Raw genomic sequence first — 18,971 nt, forward strand, 5'->3', positions numbered from 1 at the left:
GTGACTTGTGAATCATATTAGGTTTGTTGCAGCCATCAGAGAAACCTTGACAAGTCCTCAACTACGAATACAGCTCATAGAAGAGCACAGCAAACGCCCCTGAGGGCAGAAAAAGAATGTCTGTTTTTCATGCAGGGCTGTCGTGATACGCTGTTTGGAGACAAAAGAACAACAAATGGTTAAACATTAAAACAGCTTGACTAGAGAACCTATCTCAACTCTGTCACTGGAATTTATTAAAGAGAAGTTGAAAATATTTGTCAAGAATGGCCAAGGTATGTGTGATCCTGCAGTAGATCAGGGAGCCAAATGCCCCTGGGATGCTCTTTACAGCTCCTTTCCGCATGCTGGGTGGTGATGTAGGCTTCACCACTGTTTATTTCTTACTGAACAAAGTTCAGTCCCATTTACACAGCACAGTTTCAGCTTTACTCACCTTTATAATAACTCTTCATCAGCAGCAGTAATTATGAGTAGACATGAATTATTGTACTCAGGTTCTGTAAAAACATCACACGAGGTCACTGTTTTTGGAGCAATGTCTTCTAAGAAAAGTCATCTTAAGTCTCAGTTCTTTGGAGGAAGCCTGTTGAGATTGAGATGCTAGAGCTACCTGTCAGACAGCATCTTGTACCTCTACAAGTAACTCCGGTACAACAGGAGCACCCACTGAGAGACAGTTTTGGTACAAGATGCGGTGCCTGTAGAAAAGAGTGAGACGTGGAGAAAGAAAAAAAAATTGGAAGATTATTGGATAGGTTGGTGAAAGCCAGATAGAGAGCAAGGATATAACGAGCCTCAGGTCCTGTGTCACTGAACCAGGGCTGATCTGTCACCCAGACTAAGCAGGGAAAAGCCCTGCTAAGAGCCAGCAAGATGCTGTACAAGTAGGAGCCTTGCCCTGAACTGACCTTCATTCCCCGCGTGAGCAGTGTTAGGGAGAGCCCAAATGCATGCACGCCGCTGCAGACTGTAAGAACTGAAAAGCCCCACTTGGCAGCTTCCTCTAAACACAGATGTCACCCTTAAAAATGCTACGCAGCCACTGAAACCTGCAGAGATGGCCATGCTGTTCCCTATGCTGGTAGTACCTGCACAGAAAGTACAGCCAGGGTCTCTGGGGGAGAAACAGCTTCACGCAATCACAGCATAAACACACTTCAGTTTGTGTTAAAGTGTCTCGGGCTCCTGGAGGGCATCAGTCGGACTGGGAATCTACCACGGCAACCAGATGTGAGGGTGCGGGCTCTGTTGGGTACTGGTGAGGTCTCTCCCGGGTCAGATGACGGCATCTAACACTGCTCCCATCTGCAGGTGCAGAGCTCTCAGTGTTGCCTGCTCTGGTTTGTCAATCATCATTTTCATACATGTGAGCTATCATCAACTTATTGAGGGTATCGATACGTATGTGCTACCAGCTATGAACACTGCACATCATTCGTGCCCAGCGCTACAGAACTAAGGCTCTCGTATTGCGGGAAAATGTAGGTTTGTCTTAATTTGTAGTGTCAACGTGACAAAGAATATTCAGCTGGTGAAGTGGGTGTAATGGAAATCTTATGAATAAAACTGGAGCTAAATGGGTACATCTCAGAGCAGTGAGTCTTCATCGCTCTGCCTTGAAACATGCTGTGTTTTAGACAAAAACCCCCAGCATTTGAGAAGACTTTTGCCACAAGCAGGGATGCGTTTTATACACGTACATCCCATTGCAGTGTGCCTGTTGCAGCCCCCTGCTCGGTCTGTACAGCCGATTAGTTAACTAACGCAAGAAGTACACGCCAGCCTGCCTGAAAGGAAGTGGACACACGCCTACTTTTCCAGTTGGATTTGAACAGCAACGACAAAAAGAGAAATTTCTTGGACTGAGCGATTTTATTTCTGAGCGAGGTGTCACGAAAGCCACAAAGTACGACCGAAATACTCGTAAGGCTTCGTAAGGATGACAAGTCAGTCGGGCTCTGAACGGGAACAACGTTCGGGCAGCTCGCATCGCAACAGACATCCCGCCGCTGCCGCCCGCTCCTCTCCGTAAGCGTGTCTGACACGAAAACACAGCGAAAAAGAGCAGAAACGAAACAAGGAAAGACAATCCCCGCCCCGAAGCTGCGCGAAGGTGAAGGACCGCGGGCACCGTCGTGCGGCCGCCCGAACGCTTCCCAGCGCCCATCCCCGTCCCGTCCCCGTCCCCATCCTCTTCTCGGGGGCACCGGAGCCTCCTCCGCCTCCTCGCCATCACCGCGCCGTCGCCGCGCTAACGCACGCCCCGGCCGCGGCTGCTGCGGGCGACGGGACGCCGGGGGAGCCGCGGGTGCCGGCGGCGCTCGGGGTGCCTACGGGGCTCGGGGTGCCGGCGGTTCTCGGGGTGCCTACGGGGCTCGGGGTGCCGGCGGTTCTCGGGGTGCCTACGGGGCTCGGGGTGCCGGCGGCGGTGCTCGGGGTGCCGGCGGCGGTGCTCGGGGTGCGGGCGCGGCGGCGGAGCGGGCGGCGGAGAGCGGCCCCGCGGCGGCCCCGACCGTCGGGTGCGCGGGGGGGGCAGCAGGAGCAGCAGCAGGCGGCGGCGGAGGTCGTCGCCGTCCCGGTCCCGCAGGGGCCGCGGCGACGGCGGCGGCCGTGGAGGAGCAGGCAGGCGTAGGGGTTGAGGGCGCTGTTGGCCGCCTCCACGATGCCCAGCGCCGCCAGCGCCTCCCGCCGCCCTCCGCCGCCGCCGGGCGCCGAGGCCAAGCCGAGCTCCATCGCGCAGCGGGGCAGGCGGCAGAGAGCGAAGAGAGCCGCCAGCACCAGCGGCAGCCGCAGCACCCGCGCCCGCCCGCGGGCCAGACCCCCGCCGCTCCCCGCCGGCCCCCCGCGCCGCCGTCGGGCGGCCCCGAGGGCGGCCAGGCTGCGGGCGCAGGCCCAGCAGAGGAGCCCGGCGGGCGCCAGGAAGCCGGTGGCCGCCCCGTAGGCGGCGAAGGCCAGGCCTTGCCAAGGCGGCAGCTCTTCGAAGACGCTGCGGCAACGGGGCTCGCCGGGGCGCGGAGCCGGGCGGAAGGCGAAGGCCTGGGGCAGGGCGAGGAGCGGAGCCAGCAGCCAGCCCAGGGCGGCCAAGCCGCGGGCGGGCAGGGTCGGCCGGCGCCGCTCCAGCGCCAGCAGCACCAGCCCGTGGGCCGAGGCCAGCGGCCCGCAACGCTGCAGCAGCGGCAGCAGGCGGCAGGCGACGGGGCCGGGGGGACCGGCGGGACCGCGGAGCTCGACCGCCAAGCGGGGCAGCAGGGCCAGCCCGCAGCCCGCCAGGTCGGCCAGCGCCAGGTGCCCCACCAGCAGGTCCCTTCGCCGGCGCGGCCGGCAGCCCCACAGCCGCCGCAGCACCAGCCCGTTCCCCGCCAGCGCCAGCAGAAGGACGGCGCCCGCCCCGACCGCCCGCGGGACGGGGAGGGCTCGGGGGACGCCGGGGGCGGAGAGGTTGAGGCCGGGAGGGAAGGGGTCCTCCTCTTCCTCCATCGCGCCCGGTCGGGTCCCCCGAGCTTTTCCCCCGGCGGCGGCGGAGCTCCCCGGAGGCATTTTATAGGGGCTGGCCGTCAGCCGGCACCGGGGGGGGTGGGGGGGGGGGGCGGCGGTGGGCTGCGCTGCGCGGCGGATCGCACGCCCCCCCCCGGCACCGGCGGGCGACTAAGCCCGCCGGCTCGGTAGCCGCCGCCCGCTCGATGCCGGCAGCGCAGCTCCCGGCGGACGCGGGGCGCGGGGGTTGGGGGTCCGCTGCCGCCCCCCCGGCACCCCTCTCCTCTGGGGGGGCGGCGGGGGGTCCCGTCGCCCCTTCTGCTGGTCTCCGCACGGGAGGTGCCGGCAGCCGGCGCGACCCCCCGACGGATGGCCGCCCCCGCCACCCGTGTCCGTGGGGCACGTCGGGCCCACGGCCCGCCCTGGGGGGGGATAAGGGGGGGATATGGTTTTCCCTTTCCCCAAAGGGGGAGAAGGAGTCGGAGCGGGGTACAGCCGTGAACGACTACGACTCGTAAACCCAGCTGGTGTTTCTAGCCGGAAAACGAATCCTTTCGCTGCTCCCGAATCCCTTCGACTTGCCGTTCCCACCAGATGGCTGCAGGGTCACTCGGAAAACATCAAAGCGGCCAAACCCTGAAGAAGACATCAGGAAAAACCTAGCGGAAGATCAACTTCACGTGTGTGTGTGTGTGTGTGTGTGTGTGTGTGTGTGTGTGTGTGGCAGCATGCCAGGCAGGGGAGATGATAACCTTTCCTCTTTTTGATTGAAATAGTTTTACTTCTGTGGCTAGGTGCCACTCTTGGTAGCCGGCTGGTAGCTCAGGATTCTGTCCTGGGATCCGGGGGGCTTATGTGGGCCGTGGTACTCCATCTCTTGTTTCGGCAGATGATTTTAACACAGTCATCGGCCTGGAAAAAACAGGAGCAACCTAAACTGGTTGTTATTTCACCTTAGCTTGCGATGGAGAGTGTGTTTCCCAAGGGGCTGTGAGAGGGCAGGCAGACAAATTGCCATTTTGATGTGCTTTGGAGAGGCAGGTGATGCTCGCCAGCTCAGCTGTCTCCCGATCCACGCTTAAAGCCCGTGTCTGCACTGTTTAAAGAAAGGGGGGAGAAAGCAGGTCTTCGTTTGTCTGCTTCCAGCCACACAGGCAGTGTTGTCCAGGTGGCACCAAGCCAGGGGCTGAGATGGAAGCGGAGGAGGTGACATTGGGTGAAAACCACCTTGGAGGTCTGTTGTTGCCCTTCCCTTATGCTGGGTCTTGTCCAAAACTCAGGGGAGTCCTCTAGGCAAGAAACTGCTGCCTCCTTTGGGGCTTTCACCACCTCCTGGGCTGCTCTAGGTTGAAATCTCTCATGTTCTATTCATACTTTGCAGCTACACATCCGCTTCATGGATGAGAAAGTGGCCAACAGTAGGTCTGCAGTAAGAGGGTCTGGTTACAGGGCTTGTAGGTTAAGTGTGGAAGCCTTGACTGTAAAGCGAAGCTGTTTGCCATTAATTGTTTATGCTGGTGGGCCATGTAGGGTCTACAACGTGCTGACAGTCTGAGCCAGGTTTCAGACCGGGGATGCCTAGATAATTTATGTATACAAAACCCAGGCTGACTGTAGACATGTCATCACTAAATGAGCTGGGGGTTTGCTGCCAAGTGTTATTTTAAGACTGGTTTGGATGTACTTATGTATGTGTGTGTGTGTGTGCGCATTGCTGTATGTAGACACGTGTGTGTATGTGTGTCTGTTTCTGAATGTGTATGTATATAGACACAAAATTTTTTAGAGGTGTCTTCGTAAGAGTGTTTCTAACTACAGGCTTCTGCATGTTAAGATTTTGGACAATTTGGAAAGTTTATAGGCAGAGTAAGCTGAAAGGTGTAAAAAGAGCAAAAAAACTGGGGATCTCCTAGTCCCATTCTTGTGGTTAGTTTGCTATGCGCTGTGCTTATTTTCTGAAGAAAATAAGCGTGAATGTCGCACTGGATCGTCCTGTGAGTCTGACAGTGACGTTTCAGTTTCTAGGTAAGACTGGGTGGAAGTTCCTGTAAACGGGAAAGCAGAGGGTCAGTCCTTACGGTTGAGCGTGTGCAAATCAGATAACAACTGGCCTTGAAAATGCCACACCGTCACTTGTACCAGTCTTCCCGCCTGTAACGGTTTATTGGGAAGCACGCAGTTGCTGATCCCGAATAAACACGTAACGTAACGCACGGCTCTGAGCAGGGTTTTGATTCAGCACGTCCCGCTTGGAGGAGGCGGTGGTGGCACGGGGTCACGGCGGGGATGGTGGCAGGAGGAACCCGGAGTTCTCTTCTTCTGTTATCAGGCCAGCCCCAGCATGTCCCTGCTCCTTATCAGCCCTGGCAGAGCTGGGTCCTGCCGTGCTGAGCCTCCATACATCCTGCCCCTGGTGCTATAGGGGCCAGCCCTGCTGCCTCCGGTTTGCACGTAAAGAGGGGCTGCGAGGCACGACGTTAGATATGTGGACAAGGCAGGACAGCTGCCATAGGCACAGCGAAGAGAGGCGATGCTGGACCTCATCATTCTCAGCCTCCATTTCTTCGTCTGCTTTCTCATCTCCGTTGCGATCTGGCGCGGACGAAAGGTACGGTGCGGCTCTTCGTGGCTGTGCACCCCCCTGCAGCGGGATCCCCCCCACCCGCGGCTCGCCTTTGGTCTCGGCATGTACAAAGGCCTTTTTTAGCCTGATTTTCTGAGGAAGCGAGGGTGGTATGGTTGTGCTGGGCATTCAGAGGGGACTGGAACTCAGTAGCTAATTGTAAGCAAATTTAATAGGAATGCTTATATCCTCTGCTGGGAGAGGGAGAGGCTATTAGACATTTGAAATAGGTAAGAGGAGGAAGGGAAAGGCAGACACTTTTGCTCAAAAGGCCAGGTTGTATACAGCTTCTCAATAAACAAATTTTTTTTCCCTTTTGCAGAGGAAATTTTTTATCGGGTTATATGAGTCTGTATTTCTAGCCATAGTGTTATTTAAAGAGTATTGGATTCACATCTAAATGCTACTCTTTTCCCTTTGTATAGCTAAATGGTATAGTATTTTACAAGTAGCGTCCTTGTACTTTTTTTGCATATAGCTTTCCAGGGCATAAGGCAATTAAAGTGCAGAGTAAATGAATAGTGATTGAGAATTTATCTTGCCTCAGCCTCAGGTATCAGGTCTGCAACAGCTGGTTTTCCTAGTCCCGGTTCTGTTAGTGAAGACGTTGGCTAAACATGATCACCCAGCTTCTGTGCTTTGCTTCGTGTGCTCGTTGATAGTCTGTTACTAGAACTTCTGTTCCTTTCATCTCATGTGTTAAATGGGTTGGCTTTTTCTCTGGGACCGAGACATCCATTCTACACATAGAAATCCAAACATGAACTGCTTTATAAGTGGCTTTTTAAATTTTTTGTCTTTTAAGGATGTGGATTTGTGCAGCTCAAGCACAGGGGCAGTTGAGATGGAGCCAGATGGTCTTATATTGATTGGCAAAGAAGATGACATAAAGAAGTCCGGAAGAGTAACAGCCAAAGTCAACGGCAGAGAAGTTGTTGTTTTCTACCATGAAGGGAAATTTCATGCTATGGACTCTCGCTGCTACCGTAAGATATTTGCACATACCATCTCAATGTTGCAACAATTAAGCATAAAATCTGCTGCATAAATTAATACTGTGTTCTACTGTGTTTCAGATGAAGGAGGCCCTTTACGTCTTGGAGAAATAGAGGTACGTAAGCAAAATAAAAATAACATAGCGCCATAGAGTCATGTGAAAACTTGTACGCATCTTTTTGAATACTTTTATCTGAACCTGACATCGAAAGAAGTGGTTATATACGTAAAATAGCAGACAGCCTTGCAGCCAAATCACCAAACATGTCTTTTGTCCTAGATACTCTTCTAGGAGAAGAATCAGAAGCTGATGACATGCTATTTTTTCTTCTTCTTCTTCTTGCAGGATATCGATGGTCAAGCATGTATTGTTTGTCCTTGGCATAAGTTTAAAATTACTTTGGAAACAGGAGAAGGATTATATGAAGGAGTAAACCCTTTGGAGCCATCACCAACACCACAGTGGCAATCCAAAGGAGTCAAACAAAGGATTCATAAAGTCACAATAGACAATGGAAACGTTTATGTGAGTCCTCCAGATTTGTCTGTAAGCTTTGACTCAGATTATTTTGCTGACAAGTACAAAAATAGTGGTGATTTAGCTATGGAAAAACAAAGCAACTCACAAGCAGCAGAGTAAGTCACAGCCAGAAAGCAGAATCCTGGTGAATGCCCCAATGGAGAACCATTGTCGTGAAATAAAAATGTACTATGGCTGTGAAGATTGTCTACAGATTAAATTCTATTCTTAATGTTATGTGAAAGCATTGAAACACGTAGAATTCAGTAAGATAAGAAGCTCTGCATTGTCAGAAATGCGACTGATCTTGTGCCAATGATTTTATTTTTTTAACTTGCATTTCGAAAAGACTTGTTTACAGCAGAGTGCTTCATAATATTTAATATTTTAGAAATCCTATTTTGCTGGAATTGTTTTAAATTTTAGGAGGGAATGTAGTATGTTACTGCTCATAAAACACATTACACAGTTTAAGGTAAATAGTCAGGTGTAAAGGTTATGTTTATATACTTAACAGTTTATACTTATAATGCCTTCGGTATAAATGACATGGAAAGTTTTAACTCTTTAGATATGTGAGCAATCTCTGGATGTTTAGTAAGTGCCACAAAGAGAAGTACAAAGCTTGAGCACATTTTAGTGACCTTTTTTATGCCTATTTGTGTATTACTACCATGAGTCCATAGAAGTACTGATTTTCCTTCTCCTCATTGAACTGCTTTTGGTAGTTCATCAAATAATGTGACGAGCATTTGTCATGTATAGCTTGTTCTCCTGATTCTGTTGGATAAGGAAGAAGCTGTTGGGTATAAAAACCTGATACGTAATATAGTGGCTCTTGTTTGTTTGTTTTTATTTACTGTAAATACATCCTTATACATTCATTTGAAAAAGTGTGCTTTCTCTTTAGAGCCAAAAGTTAGGTTTCTTTATGTGCTTTCACAGTGTAATATCAGATCTGCCTCAATAACTCCTCCGAGAAAGTTCCCCTCCATGCTGTGCTGGGTGAGGGCAGGATGGGCTCTGGGACACGGTGGGTCCTCCTGCCCAGCCCAGGCTGCAAAGATACTGTGTGAATGCTTAACGTTGCCTTGCACGGCTGCAGCTGCATGGCTGCAACTCTTTGGGGCGCATTTTTGGGTGATTTGTTGGCTGTTTGCAGAGTTTGGTCACGATCAGGTTCAGTTTGAAGTTGCCTGGTCTTCATCTGTAAGTTCCTGTCGTGCATGCGGTGGGTTGTCTTGCTTTTAATGGATGTGAAGGGTAGGTAGATCTGTGTCAACACCATTGTTCATATAAATGCATTTAAAAGTAGTGAGGCATAGGGAAGTATCAGAGGAAAACATCTGTGCCCAACTGATCACAATGAAAAAAGCAAAGCACACAATCAATTAATTTCACCGTGTTTAAATTTAGACCTCCACCTCTGATCATGCCTCCTTACGTTGTTTTCATGGTCGACAGGGAGACGTGGCACCTTCACAGTGCCGTTGAGATGACCTGTTTCAGTTTTCTATTTTATAAGGACTACAGCACAGAAATGCTTTCTTCCTCCTCCTCCTCTTCCTCTTGCGGGCCACTTAGCCAGTGCCAATGAGATCAGATGCAAATGCCTGCCTTCTGAATCACGTCTCGATCGTCTGCTAGGAAATGCTGTTACGTACTGACCAGTTCTGTGGGGGTTTTTTGTTTGTGTGTTTTCTTCAGTTTTTAAAGGAATACATAACCTTCTCTTTCTCACTCCTCTTGCAGCCACAGGGTAGATGTCAGGAAAGTGAGGCAGGTGGGGAGGTGACACAGCTGATACTCCAAGGGGCTTGGAGCACGCATCCCTTTGGGCAGTGCGGGGGGGTTGGAGAATTGCTTCGCTTCCCTCCCTCCTCACCCAACTACCTGCACCTGCGACGAAACTTAACCATGGATGTCTTGTCCTATTGAAAGACATGGATCATACAAAAAAAAGTATTATAAGATCTTCAGATATAACTGCATTGACTCATGTGGCTGCTTAGATAGTATTTTTATTTCTTTTTTTTTTAATGTACTGCATTAATAGAAATGGACTATTTAAATAAATAAAGATGCAGTTCAGTTTAAGAAAGTATCAATTATGAGTAACAGGCTGTTACATGTATGACATTTAGTAGAATGTTAGTAGTAGGAGATTTTGTTTGCAAGTTTCATGAACATGTTCATATTTGTGGAAGAATGGTCAGGCTTTTTTAAAAATGCATTTTCTGGGTAAAGTCCAGCAAAGTGTTTAATCATATGTTTGCTGTTAATCATATGAAATCAGTAGAACTGCATGTCTAGGCTTAGATAAGTCCCTTTTCTTCAGTACTTCTCAAGCATAATAACTATCTGCAAGGTTTTAAGGTGTTTTTTTCTTTTACTTTAAACATGTTCTTATTCTCGGGGAGATCGCATTGATTTAATATCTACAGTTTGTCAGTTAGTTTGCTTTCCCCACAATTTTCTCATTGATGATCACAGAAGGAACAGAGAATTATTAACTCAGGTGGCTGTGAACAAAGGAGAGAGAGTTGGCTGGCTGTTAGATTCTCTTTTTTTTTTTAAATTTTATTTTTCAACAGCAAAGAACAAAACCTACAGCGTGTTAAAGTTGCTACCTTTAAACAAATATACTCCGTATTCCGTTTTATTTGTCTGAGCTTTGAAGTGCTAGAATGCACACCTAATTTGAAAATATGGTAACCATTTAATGTCCCAGAGTTGGGCATTTCTGAGTCTCTTGTCCTGCCAGCCCTTTCTAGGTTTCTAGTTATACTGATATATCGCGTGAAGACATGGAAAACACAAGGGTTATCCTGAAAGGGAGCCAGTCAGGGGGTTGGTAGGGAAGAATGGAGGGGAGACACGGGGAGATGTGGGATGTGATGGGAGAGCGGGGATGGCAGGGACCGGAGCTGGATGAGAGGTGAGGAGGATCAGGATGGGTGAGAAGAGGAGGTGTTGTTACTCGTGGGGGAAGGAGACTTCAGTGGGGAAAAACCAGGACAGGCAGCAAAAGGCACTTTTGGGAGTGAGGAGACTGAAGCAGAGTGGGGGACCGAGAGCCGTCCAGGGAACCGCAGGTGGGGATGGAGGAAGGCTGGGACGTGGCTGTTTGCAATTAGAGACTAATAGCAGGACAAAGGAGGGCGATGAGGAGTGGTTAATTAAGGCTGTGAGACTGAGGTGGCATTTAAGGGACAATGCAGAGACAGAAGGAATGAGTAGTTGTGGGCAAAAGACCAAAAAGTCACTGGCTGGATAATTAGAGCTTCCTGGAGAGATGTGTTAATGAGAGCAATGTTAAGATCAACCCTCCAAATCATGCAGGAGGAGTGTTTTGTTGGTGATAATTTTGGGGGTTTAGTTTAATTTGACAAATGAGCAAACACCATCTGTTTTCCCACCATTAATCAGCCAGGCGAAGAACAGAGAAATGTATTTTGTGCTGTGGATTGAAAATTTTCATGATGACTCTGCAAGACATTCTGGCTCTGTAAGCTGCTTTAACAAGCAGCTTGAACAGAATAACAAGTTATATTTATCCTATCATGGAGCCATCTTTCCAAGAAAGTCAGGTGAAAACTATGACTAGTAGTTTGAACTGCAGCTTGAGCCTTGACCTGATGTAGTGGCACCATAAACCTTAATTAGACAATATTAACTGTAAAGCTGGATGCTGTATGTTTTCCTTCTGCATGTAGTGCCTTGTTCCGCCATGTCCCCTTGACCTGATTTAGTGCTGCGCACGAAAAAAAGGACACCTTCAGTGTAAAAAGTGTTCCAAAGGCAGGACTCAGAAGTTTATGAGCGTACCCCATATGGAGGACATATGTTGGTGAGAGCAGTCTTTGCAGGATAGGAGATCACAACAGGCAGGAAAAAATGTGTAGTCTGTAGGAAACCAATTTTAAAACCAACCTTTCACTGTTGAAGCCCTTTGCAATAGCAAATTGTACAGTTCCCAATTTCATGCTGAATTTTTGAATGAAATCAGGTCTGAAGTTTGCACCTGTGCTTTCCAATATGGTTCAGAAAAGTAACTCTCACTGTTCCCCTGAGATCATACAATCACGAGCTGTGAGAGTCAGCGCTCGCCGATTCCCAAGCGTCCCATCGCTCTGCCCACTTGTCTTGGCAGCTGCTTTTGAAGGTTAGTGGAGGGAGCAGGGGATGGGGAATGGAAATAATATTGCTGGAGAGGTACTTAAGCCTCTGGCTGTGTGTGGGGAGAGGGGATGTGTGTGGGGAGAGAGCCCTTTGCTGGCTGTGCTGTGGGAGAGCCAGTGTCATAACGCGACTGCCCTGAGGGGTTCTGCATTGGTAAAGGTTGAGGCTGCCGGGCAGGTCTGGGTCACAGCAGTGCCCAGATCCCTCCCTGGCTGCCTTACTTCCACCCATCTGGTTTTTAAAGCGGGTCCATGTACAATACCAGACCAATGTCCACAGGATCATGTTTGCAAATGGCAGACAAAAGAACAGCCCCCATTGAGCTCCAGTAGGGAGAGAGTTAAACCAGCCAAACATCAGAAATACTAACGTATGTATACTTTATTAAGCATCTAAATACTCGCTAATGCTTTTTCTGTTAGATCTGACAGATCTAACTGTATTCAAATAATGATGGATAAACGCCGTTATGAACTCAGTAGCGATAAGAGCGATGATAATACAGACATCGCTCGTGGTTACAGTGAAGGCGACTGGCAATGTCACCCAGCCAAGCGTCCCTGGCCGGGAGGACGTCACCACGTTAGTGAGATCCTCAGCTGGCTCTGTCCTCAGGGCAGCTCTCGGAGAGAAGCTTTACCTCCGCGCAATTACTTGCAGCTGCGATCCGAAAGCAAACCACAAACCGCAGGCAGACTTCCATCAAAGAGTGCAGCTTTCTGTCTTGCCCGCGGTGGCAAGGTGCTCGTGGTTTTGTGTCAGCAATGTTTGCAAGGAGAAGGGGGGGTTCGGTCACCACAGCTGGTCCCACAGCCGATCCCACCGATGGGGTCTTCCGTGTCCTGGCTGCACCCGAGGCATTGGGGGTGAGTGGCTTTCTGCCAGGGCAGCAAGTTCTGCCGGCTGCGCCAGCGGTTAAACCGGCACCGTGCTGAGGGTGCAGGGATGCAGGAGAAGTAGGGGAGGCTTAAGGGGGTGTGATGGGTTGGGTCAGTTCTTTGAGCTCTGTCCAGCAAACATTGGTTTTTATGCGGCATTTATTCATGCAAACCTACTGATGCCGTTAAGTGGAATTTTTTACTTGAATGAAGAGTTAAGCACAGCTTTCAACATCTGACATCTAGGCTAAAAGTTAAAGTACCAGTTTTGCTTGTAGGTGCACAAACTGTGTAATTGGTGTGGATAGCCTCATTAGCCCATTAATGACTCTTCTTCCATGAGATGGAGATAGTCCCCTGACAAGCACTGGCTGTGATACTTGAACAGTGGGATTGGTCTGCTAAAAGAGATGTTGGTTGTTGCAAACCGTAGTAGTTAGAAATCTAAGGCTTATGAAGGAAAGACTACTCCAGAAATAATTATCCTACATGAAAGTTATGGTAAAATGTGTGTTATCTTATTTAAAAAGGAAAAGTTACAAATAATTTAACTCTTCAGATTACAATCAACTTTTGCTGAGGCTGTGGTTTACTAGAGACCCAGACAACACAGAGGTTACAGGTAAAAGCAATATCTTTTTATTAAGCCAGCCACTGTAGTTGGAAAAACAACTAAAGCTTTTAGTCACGCTGAAGTAGGGCCATAGCGCCTGAAGGCTTTTCTGTTTTTTTCATGTGTATATGTGACTTATTTAACAGGAGATACTACCTCTGCTTGCAAATGTCCTGCCTTGATTTCAGTTAGCATCCAAGACACATAGATACATCCCCATTCAAGTAAAAAGTATCATTTTTTTATTACAGTGTATACTGAACATCCTGAAAATATTTCATGCTTATTTAGCACAGATAGCTCCAGGAAAAAAATGGCATAATTCTGTAGCTGTATTTTGGCCCAGAAAAGGATGGAAGAGCAGTGCAGTGGTTTCCTTGCCCTGTATTGATTGTATGGCCTTGCAGTGTTCCTGGCACTGGACTGGCTCAGCAGCCAAGAAACTAGCACCATCATCTGAATTTGAAAAGCAATAGATGTCCAGGATGAATACTGCCTCCCAGGAGGCTGTGTCAGCTTGCAGTGCTCACGGCACTCATGACTTCATGACACTCAACAGTGGAAGAAAATGTGAAGCTCACCATCAGTTGGAGATGCAGGTGTTCACACAAATTTTTTTTATGAGTTTACATGTGCTAAGTGGAAAGGAGGATTGATGTTAACTAAATTCATGTGCAAGGTCCTGCACCTGGGTTGGGACAACCTCCAGTATCAACACAGGCTGGGGGATGAAGGGATTGAGAGCAGCCCTGCCAAGAAGGACTTGGGGTACTGGGGGATGAAAAGCTGGATGTGAGCCAGCGATGGGTCCTCGCAGCCCAGAAAACCAACTGCATCCTGGGCTGCATCCAAAGCAGCGTGGGCAGCAGGTCGAGGGAGGGGATTCTGCCCCTCTGCTCCGCTCTGGTGAGACCCACCTGCAGTTCTGCGTCCAGCTCTGGGGTCCTCAGCACAGGAGAGACAGGGACCTCTTGGAGCGGGTCCAGAGGAGGGACACGAAAATGGTCAGAGGGATGGAACAGCTCTCCTATGGGGAAAGGCTGAGAGAGTTGGGGTTGTTCAGCCTGGAGAGGAGAAGGCTCCACAGAGATCTTACTGCAGCTTTTCAAAGGGGGCCTATAAGAAAGATGAGGACAAACTTTTTAGCAGGGCCTGTCGTGATAGGAGAAGGTGTAACGGTTTTAAACTAAAAGAGGGTAGGTTCAGACTAGATATAAGGAAAAAATTTTTTACAATGAGGGTGACAAAACACTCAAGCAGGTTGCCCAGAGAGGTTGTGGATGCCCCATCCCTGGCAGTGTTCAAGGCCAGGTTGGATGGGGCTTTGAGCAACCTGGTCTAGCGGAAGGTGTCCCTGCCCATGGCAGGGGGGGCTGGAACTAGATGGTCTTTAAGATCCCTTCCAACCCAAACCATTCTATGATTCTGTGATCCTATGTAATGTTGTACTCCTGGTTATTTTTTCTGTTGCTTTTTAAATAATTGATTAACTATAAAGACAAAACATACTGGCATTTAAAAATGTTTGCTACTTTTGTGTTGATCTCTTATCCCAATGGGCCTTGCTTCTGTAATTTGAACAATGCAAGGTTTCACAGTAATTATCTGTTCATTTTTATGGACAGCTTTTACACAATTTTTCTTTGCTGTGCAGAACGGAAGAATCCTTTCCAAGAGCATTCATAGCAGTAAAATACAGTAAGTCAATATTATTGCCTCATATAGCCTGCATTTTAAAATTTTATCAGTCAGTTCCCTGGTGAATAATATTATGTGTACTTCATAGCTGTGAAACTGAAGCAGAAATTAACATTTGAAATGTTCCCTAGTTGGGGTATAGATGAGTATTCCTCTAGGAAAAAAGTGTAAGTACTGAAAATGAAACAAAAATAATACTAAATGGGTTTTTGGCATTTACCCAAACACTCTTCTCCATATCTCCTCAGTGCAGAATGGAAACAAGAAGGAATCTGAAAGTTCCTTCAGGCTAAACAAAATAAACCTAATTTCTTGTCTTTTTAAGTCCAAAAGCGACAAAACCAGAGCTGTTCTAAAGCCCCTTCCTGAGATTTCAGATAAGCGACACAGCTCGCAGTTGCTGCCCCTTGCAAAGGGCAGCAGATTTGCTCTGTAACGGCGGTGACTAGCTTTTCCATTACTTAAGCAGGGACATATTTAGCCACTTCTTACACATACGAGGCTGCTTGCGGGAAAGCTCCCGAAGCCTCCCCATGCCTGGTTCTGCAGAACTCACCCCGGAGCTGTGGTCAGGACCCGAGGGGACAGCGTATTCCTTTGCAGACCGTCGCTGACTTCTGATGAAGTCGTTACCTCGGTGAGAAAGGCAGGCTCCTGCTGCAGCTGTGGTTGGAGGCAAAAACTAGAAACGCGCGTGGGTGGTCTGCGCCCGTTCCTTGGACGGCTTTGCCCAGGGTGTTTTGCAAAGAGCTGCCGACGGCTGCGTGGCAAGGCTGGGCTCCTGCGGCGATCCTGCTCCTGCAGGGTAGCTGGGAGTGAGTCACCAGGTCGATTACAGAGGAGGATGGGGTCCCCGCAGCCCCCTCCAAGTCCCTTTTTAAAGGAGCTGTGGGTGGGAAGAGCGACAGTGAGAATATGAGTTTATTTGGCCAGAGCTGTTCCAGGTGAAATAAAAAGTGCAAGTTCACCTTGGGACCCCTGACAAACTCCTGGGCTTTAACATAAAACAGGCTTTTGCAACGCCATCTCTCTGCCTCAGGAGCAACATAAAAATTAGTGAAGAAAGGATACCACTAACGAAATCACTGTCAAGGTCTGTCACATATCGCCCATCTCCAAGTGTCCTTGCAGCCAGGGAAGTGGAACAATGGAGGGCAAGGTGCCCGACAGACAGCAAACTTCAGATGTTTATTTCAAAAGGGAGGAACTGAGTTTCCAAAACAAGCAGCCCTCACTCTTTGCAAGATCTTTTTTAACCCAGTGGCACTTGACAGTGTGCACATCTGAGAACTGACTGTAGCTGTGTCCTCTCCTGCTGAACGTGGGGCTTGTGCGATGTTTATTTCGCTGAGATGGGATCTTGGCGCAATGCTGCATGGTACCTGGGGATGGTACCTAGTCACAGGTTTCTTTTAATTTGGATTAAGAGAGAGTAACGTACATGGTTATGCATATATATGCATATTACACAAACTTTTTCTGTAAATAAATCTCTGGCTGCTAGGCTGTAGCACATGGTGAATGGCAAATGAGGTAGCTGCGAGATCATTTCTTCATTCAGATGTTCATCCTTTTCAGAGTTGGATAATCCAGGTTCCAACAAACATAAGCCTTCTAATTTAGGGGTATTGTTCAGTTCTTTTTTATGAGGGTGTGACTTAGCAATGCTTTTTGAAATAGTGCCTTCCTTTGACTGTGAAGCACAACCTGAGCTGTGTTAGAATCCCACTGTGTTATCATGCACAGTTCATTTTCTCTTGGCGTGATGCAGTAATGGAGTCATGTCTCGCACTACCTTTTTTCAAATGCAAAACCATGACAGCCTTGAAGTTAGGGGCAAAAATTCTGGAGTGATAAAAAGACTAGGGCATTTTGAGAGAAAGTTCATATACCAAGATATGGGAATCTCATACTGCTCCCTAATTACTGCTTGCTGATGCAAAAGCAAGTTCAGCAAAATTCATTAAGTCCACATCCACATACACTGTTTTGCAGGACTAAAGACCAAATGTCCAGTGGTTTTCTTCTTTACTTATATGTTAAATATTCTCTGACTCTTGAGCTTTGTTTTATCTTAATTGCTTTGTGTATGTCTCAAACTGTACCACTGTAATATCCAAGTTTTCATTGAAAAACTTATCACAATTTTCTAGCAAGATCAAAGGATAATGATCCCCATTATTCCTGGCAAATGAGGCAAAACTTAACATAAATAGTGCCTCTTAACTTTGGGTCCAGTCCCCTATCTCTGAACCGAGATACTGAAAACCTCTTGTTTGGGTTTTTTCTGAGTACATAATAACATAGAACTCTTTTGTTTGAAACAACAGCTTTCTTCAGTGCTGGTTTCAGGTAAGCACTCTGTACTTAAGTGAATCATAGCATAAAGTGTCAGGAAAATGAGAAAGGTACTGTTAGTCATTGCCCATTAAAATCTGTTTCAAGTGACTTGCCTATATTTAAGAAGTCTAGCAAGGAAATAATTTTTTAAGAGTAACTAGAAACTTTTCACATCTTTAATGAACTCATTCACTCAAGCAGTAAGTGATGGTGTACTGCAAAGATTGGAGAAGAGGTTCTTTTTAAAAAGATGGTCATGGTTGCTATCGCAACCCCGTGCTGTCACCTTGGTAATGGATTTGAGACTCTACAGCCTTGTTTCCTCTTAATCTTGAATGTAACGAGAGAATTAAAACGCTATGGAAAAGAGGAGAACGTGGAAGGTGAATATTCATGGAGACCCCTGTTGCCTAATGGGAGCTACAGCACTAAGGGGGGGACCCAGGTGCCTTCTGGTCTCTGAGCATCTCCCAGGTCCCGTCGGGAGCAGTTGGGGTTTCTTGGGACCTGCATTCAGCATGACACCATCCCCGTACTCCTCCGTGCGAGGGCCACTGAGGTGTGGATGAAACTCCAGCTGGGGGTCTGGGGGCAAGAGAGAGAGACCGTGCTGGGGGGTCACAGGCACAGCTTGGCTTTGGTGGAGAGACAGCCTGTCCAGAGAGCCCGGACCTGCTCTCTTCTGGCTGGAAACCCAACAGACCTTAATCAAGGCCTATAATGAACAATTAGCATACAGTTTATGACAATAGTGCATATAGCCCCTAAAGAATTTTAATTCCATCAGCAAAATGCCTTTAATGTGCTCAAGTAATTAAGCTTTGATTTTAAAAAACTTACTTGAAAATATACAGCTGTGGAGGTACGGGGCAGTGTGGCCAAAAGAAAAAAACCAAAAAGAAAGAAGGATGGTAAGAACAGATGAGTGTACATTAGTTGATTCTAGTAGAACAGGAAGCTTGGAAAAAATCTCGGAAGGCCTAAGTTAGTATTGAGAACAGATGAACAAGAAATAACAGCACAAGATCTGTTTAGAACACATAGCATTTTAACATCACTCTGCTGATGTTTTCCTTTCCTATAATTAACTTTTCCACTTGCATTTCCCAATAATAATCTTAATTACTGTATTTTTAATGCTCATTTTTGCCATTACGCTTAATAATCAGAATTAGTTTAAAAATAGAGTTTTGCTGCCATTCATGGTATTAAATAAGAAGCCCTCCTTCTAAAACATAAAAAGGGTCATTGCAGCTATATTCAAGACATCTCAGAAAATCCTGTCGTTCCTCTAGCTGGTTGCATTACATCCTAACCAGGTGTCTGACACATGATTTCCAATTCCAAACCATCTGATACTACCGGCCAAAATCCACCAAGATTAGCTGTAGGACTTTATAGTGTCTTACTAGATTAAATGATACTTATGATCTATTTTCTGGTAGATGCTGTGAAGAAAGAAATCAGGTGTAGATTCATCTTTGGACAATGCAAGATGTTTCAGTGCTAATAAATGGCAATCAAATCCATGACCTAAAAACAACGCAGAGCCTCTTTGAAGGTCTGAGACTTTGTATTTCATTAATTATGGTGCAACATTGTTCAGAGATTTTCTTTAAGCTTGTTAAAAGCAAATACTGAGGC

General features: G+C 47.8%; 2 protein-coding genes across 2 annotated transcripts; one reads left to right on the forward strand and one right to left on the reverse strand.

Moving 5' to 3' along the window:
- Nucleotides 1–1,873: 1,873 nt before the first annotated feature.
- Nucleotides 1,874–3,528, reverse strand: GPR150 (G protein-coupled receptor 150). The gene is given in 2 exon segments (XM_075020543.1): nucleotides 1,874–2,533; nucleotides 2,536–3,528. Coding segments are annotated over 2 exon segments (1,224 nt in total). The 5' UTR covers nucleotides 3,481–3,528; the 3' UTR covers nucleotides 1,874–2,254.
- A 414-nt stretch (nucleotides 3,529–3,942) lies between these two features.
- On the forward strand, nucleotides 3,943–10,481 carry RFESD (Rieske Fe-S domain containing). The gene is made up of 4 exons (XM_075020097.1): nucleotides 3,943–6,085; nucleotides 6,906–7,086; nucleotides 7,177–7,211; nucleotides 7,443–10,481. Exons 1-4 carry the CDS (start codon nucleotides 6,008–6,010, stop codon nucleotides 7,734–7,736), a joined length of 588 nt encoding a protein of 195 aa, XP_074876198.1. The 5' UTR covers nucleotides 3,943–6,007; the 3' UTR covers nucleotides 7,737–10,481.
- Nucleotides 10,482–18,971: the final 8,490 nt, after the last annotated feature.

Source organism: Buteo buteo, chromosome Z, assembly GCF_964188355.1.
Source record: "Buteo buteo chromosome Z, bButBut1.hap1.1, whole genome shotgun sequence".
NCBI classification, from domain to species: domain Eukaryota; kingdom Metazoa; phylum Chordata; class Aves; order Accipitriformes; family Accipitridae; genus Buteo; species Buteo buteo.

Excerpts from the sequence above, each read along its gene's own strand:
- RFESD (XM_075020097.1), top strand. The coding sequence starts at position 6,008 with ATGCTGGACCTCATCATTCTCAGCCTCCATTTCTTCGTCTGCTTTCTC. Across the intron at positions 6,086-6,905 it reads CGATCTGGCGCGGACGAAAG|GATGTGGATTTGTGCAGCTC; the intron begins GTACGGTGCGGC and ends TTGTCTTTTAAG. Across the intron at positions 7,087-7,176 it reads TATGGACTCTCGCTGCTACC|ATGAAGGAGGCCCTTTACGT; the intron begins GTAAGATATTTG and ends ACTGTGTTTCAG.